Source organism: Prosopis cineraria, unplaced genomic scaffold (genome assembly GCF_029017545.1).
Source record: "Prosopis cineraria cultivar Desert tree isolate PC_DT_omini unplaced genomic scaffold, ASM2901754v1 PC1802, whole genome shotgun sequence".
NCBI lineage: Eukaryota > Viridiplantae > Streptophyta > Magnoliopsida > Fabales > Fabaceae > Prosopis > Prosopis cineraria.
Window position 1 is genome coordinate 22,560 of NW_026557127.1, and position 5,176 is coordinate 27,735.

General features: G+C 33.4%; 1 protein-coding gene across 1 annotated transcript; it reads left to right on the forward strand.

Moving 5' to 3' along the window:
* The first annotated feature begins 236 nt into the window (after positions 1-236).
* On the forward strand, positions 237-3,339 carry LOC129300900 (deSI-like protein At4g17486). The gene is made up of 4 exons (XM_054939499.1): positions 237-660; positions 1,783-2,070; positions 2,720-2,803; positions 2,891-3,339. Exons 1-4 carry the CDS (start codon positions 516-518, stop codon positions 3,013-3,015), a joined length of 642 nt encoding a protein of 213 aa, XP_054795474.1. The 5' UTR covers positions 237-515; the 3' UTR covers positions 3,016-3,339.
* Positions 3,340-5,176: the final 1,837 nt, after the last annotated feature.

Sequence of the window (5,176 nt, forward strand, 5' to 3'; positions counted from 1 at the left end):
ACTTTGAAGAATTTTATACTCATATTATTTAACAAAGATCATTTTTTAAATACGTCACAGTCACTTGTATAGTAAATTATCAAATAGTTTTTTTTTTTTTTAAAAAAGGAGTTCAAACGCGGTTCTCTCGCTCTCTCTCTCTCTCTCTCTCTCTCTCTCTCTCCTGATACATAATCGATTATCTGACCCCCAAACCACGTTTTTGTCTCAGATTCCAAATACCGTATAGCTACAGCGTCGTGCTCCGGAAATTACAGACAAACGGCTCAACTCGACAATACAAACGGTGATAAAGGGATTCGTTTCGAAACGTTGAGAGTGCTCTGACCTATTTTCTTCACCAACCTCAAAACACCACAAAGCTTCCCTCCCCTTCTGTTTGCTTGCTGGCAGTGGAAGTATATGGATCTCTGAGACTCAATTCATTTTGTCTTTTTCGTGGATGGAGTGTGTCGGAAAAGGATCGGTGCTTTGATTTGGAAGGTAGCTCCGGAATTCTTTGACTACCTGTTGAAATGGCGACCTACAATTCGACCTCTGATTGTAATGGGAACAAAAGTGACTGCTGCACAACTGTGGTGTTGAACGTCTACGATCTCACCCCTCTTAACAACTACACTTATTGGATTGGATTCGGAATCTTTCACTCTGGCATTGAAGGTAAGAGCCGCCTTTTCTTTTCATCGTTGTTACTGAACATTCTTCGTTGTTTCTTCAACTTCTTTGTTTCTGCGTGCTTGATCACTCTGGCATTGAAGGTAAGAGCCGCCTTTTCTTTTCATCGTTGTTACTGAACATTCTTCGTTGTTTCTTCAACTTCTTTGTTTCTGCGTGCTTGATCCAGGTAAGAGCATTTTAGTACGATGAATACGCTCATTTTTGTGTGGCATTAGGACATTGCAATTTTTCCCCTTTTGGTTTTACTTCTGGAGTACACAAAGTTTAGTTGTTGCTAGGAATATGTTAGTGTTTTGATAAACTTGAATAGAATGTAATATGTTTTGGATTCTGGAAGGGTGACTGAAGGAATTTACATGTGCTCCGGAAGCACAATGAATGATTGGTGTTAAGTCGTGGCAATTAGAAGCACAAGAGCATGGTGCATTGTGAAAGTCATGATCATGAAACTCTGCAACTAGACATGGTTGGTTGCAATTAATTTAAGTGAAGAATAGATTCAACCCTGAAGTGATTTTACATATGTTGTCACGTTCTCTGTGGCACTGCACTGCTATGGATACAAAATATCATGTTGTTCTAACGAGGCTGACAATTTAAAAGTTGACCTCTACTGCGTGACGCATTATGCCTTTTTTCTTTTTTCGAATTATGGTATTCTAATCCGTGTCTCTAAAACCAGTGACCCTAGAATACTGATTGTGACTGCTACTTTTTATGGGCGAGTAGCAAATATGACTATAGGACAAGGAATGGTTAGATCCAGACAAGCATATGATGTGAAACAATGAAACAAAAATTCATCATTTTGGAGTTGTATGTGTCATGGAGAGAGAAGAAATTGGTCTATACTCACTACTATTTGTTTAATATCCTATTTATCAAGATTTATCTCTTCTTTTGATTAAGCATACCATTTGTTCTTGTTTGAAAGGAATGGATAATATTTTGTCAGAATTACTATGGAAATGTTGTCGTTCAATTTAAGATTTTGTGGTTTCTGCTGATTTTCTTGACCTGTTTGGAAATATTCGATTATTGTATTCTTGTTTGAAAGGAGCTTTTATTTATCATGTGTTTTTTGGGGGCGAGGTGTTTAAACAGTATATGGCAGAGAATTTGGGTTCGGAGCTCATGAATATCCAACAAGTGGAGTTTTTGAAGTGGAGCCAAGGAAGTGCCCTGGATTTATATATAGACGTTCAATCACTTTGGGCCAATTAAATATGCGTCCTTCAGAGTTTCAGATGTTTATTCAAAATATGGCTTCAGAGTATTATGGGGATAGCTATCACCTTATCTCTAAGAATTGCAATCATTTTACAGATGATCTCTCCCGCAGATTGACTGGAAAGAGGATCCCTGGCTGGGTGAATCGTCTTGCCAATCTAGGTAAAACGTGAACAGGAATTTCTTTAAGCATTCATTAAGTCATTCTTTATCTCATGAATTCTAATTATGAACAAGACAGTAGTTCCTTTCTGCTTCTAGATCTACTCAGCTAAGTCAGACACGCATTACAGGTCACGCATCATTTTTTTTTTTTTTTTGTCTGCCTATCATTGTGGATTTTGAGGTTCTGGGTCATTACAGGACATAAGTTTCCTTGAAAATTTACTAAATCTCAGTCCCTAGTGTGTGATGTAAAAATAAAGTCATTTGTAATTCATTATGTCTAATTAGAGTTTGAGTCAATTGTCAAAAGTAGTCTGGCAAGGATTTCAGATTTGAGTGAAGGCTTTAGTCCAATCCATCTTTTGTTCAGCAAAGAAAACTCCACTCCAGAGTTTTACTTTTTATTATGTAATTTGAAGATAAATTTAGGCACAGAAGTCACTTGTCGTTATCTTTATAATAAAATAACATCATATTTGGGTGTTCTATCACTTCTGTGTTCAAAGAAAGCCATCATTCCGGGGCCTATGAATTTAAGAAATGGCATTGTTTTCCTGCTTCTAGTAATGGTCTATCCTTTTTAGCCATATTATCCCCTTTCTGGATAACACAGGTTCTAAGTATGGCCTTTTGGTTCTACTTTCAGGTGGTCTGTGTAGCTGCCTGCTTCCTGAAAGCCTTCAAGTATCTAATGTCAAACAACAAATGCCTGAATACCACGTCAATACGGGTGTGTGTATATTCTGTTATTTCTTAATGTTATCAACCTGACATGGAATATTAACATAACGTCTGTAACTTTTCTTGGTGTTGGCAGATGACGACGATCAAGAAACAGATGATGATCAAGAAATAGATGACAACCAAGAAGAGAAGCACCTTCTTTCTCCGTTGCCTAGATCTGAAGATGTTTTTGTTGTTAAAGGGGTCCAAGCAAAATAAAAGCAATGAGTTTTGGGTGATAAAAAGAACTCACAGCGAGAATGAAACACTTAAGATGTAGGGTTTCTTGCATGATTGTCACAGTATATTGGACTTGCATTGGCTTTTTCCTTAGTTCTCCCATTCATTATGCCTGAAGCATTGAAACAAGACCTCGTGTTGTATTGTCTTTCGTATGACATCTTTTTAGGGGATAATTAGCCAATTAGGTTTTTGTGCACTAGGATTATTTCTTTGTGAGGCTCCTAGCCCCGTGAATGACATTAACACGTAGAAATTGTCTAAATTGTGATTATTTAAGAGCACCTGAGCCAGTTTCTTGAACTTGGAGGCATTTTCTTGGTCTTTTAGTGTATGTTTTGATTTTTAGTTTGATGAAAGATCATTTGACAAAAATCATTTTTAACGAAAGTCAGTTGTTGTAACGAAATTTGTATTTGAATATATATTTTTAAAAATCAGTTTAGCAAGTTGAAAATTATTTAAATTAATAAAAATTTGTGCTTTTGAATTTTTTTTTTTGAATATACAATGATCAAAAAAGACATTAATTTATGATAATTGATCATTTTTGTTATATAAATATAGTATATTAAAAATGTTTAAAAAAGAAAAAAATTAAAATAACATAAAATTTAATGTTAAATAATAAGAATAAAAAATATGTAGTTTAGTATTGAAAAAAATTAAAATATAATAAGGGTATTATGGTCATTTAGAAAAATAAGTACAATTTAACTCTCATATACAATTTTAAATCCATCAAAAAATAGAGTAGACAAATTTACATTTCAATTCATTTTAACTCGCATTTACAATAAGTGTTTGGTTATTTATACATGTAACTTGTCAATATAAAATTAAGAGTAGCATGATCATATCATAAATTAATGAATTACATTTAAAAAGCACATTTCAAAAGTTAAAGGAAATTAAGTTAGGCAAATCCACATCCAATGATTTTCTCAAAATACATCCATAAAGGTGAAGTTATCAAACGGGCCCAATTGTTCCAAGTTTGTATTTTCCTAGCCAAGGAAATATCAAATATCTGATTGTTCAATGGCACTTGCCTTCTTTTGTTTTTTGTTATTCCTGTTAGGGGGCTGTGATTTGCGAATTTGTTACTGATCGTCTCAATATGTTATGTTTGTTTTTGGATTAACTGATTTGTCTAGGTTCTGTCAATGTAATTGTATGTAGCGACAAGAAAACTCATGTGAGATGTTATGAATCATAATAGTAATACTATTGGATTGAATAATCTTCAATCATTTTGGCCAACAGTTTATGGGCATTCAAATTATCTACCTCAAACGAAATATCTTTTGCCTGGGCATTGCATGAAGAAATGTATGGAGAGAGAAAATGCAAATATATAATACCTTAATATTTTTAAAAAACATTATCACTTATTTATCCAACCTTTAAACTTTATTAAAATGTAGGTCTTTAAAATTGAACGAAATATGAGAAATTAGACACATTTTTCCCTAAAAAAAAATATTTTTGTTAATATATATAAATTGAGGTATGCAAAAAACTCCGTAAATTCCAAAAAAAAAAAACGGTGTTAATAGCATGCTCTTTTGCCACCTCCCACATTAGCAGAAGAATTATAAAATTGATGCAAAATTTTCAAAATATTTTTTCACTTTCGTATTTAAATAATAAATAATATTATTAAAAAGCAGCCAAAGATTATTTGATTTTGATTGTGATGACAACTTGGCTCCACGTTGAATTGGTAGAACTTATCAAGTTAAGAAAAAAATCATGAAAAAACATAATTTTAAATTCTCGCACTTTGATAAAATTTTGCTATAGGTCTTTACACTTTTTTTTTTCAGTATTTCAAGTCCCTATAACACCGCCCACAAGAGACCTAGAGCATCGGAAAAAAAGTATAGGAACTTGAAACACAAAAAAAAAAAAAAGAACAATGCAAAGACCTAGAGCAAAACTAGAGCAAAGTACAAGGAGCCAAAATTATGTTTTTCCAAAAATCACCTAACATTCTACATTTGAAGCTCATTAAAATTTAAAGCTTATACTTTTGTAGTTCTGCTCCGTAATTTAGACATTAGTTCAAGGAATCAAGTGCAATGAGGAGCAAATACAATGTAAATAGCAATGCAAACAAGTCTAACCCGCAAAAACA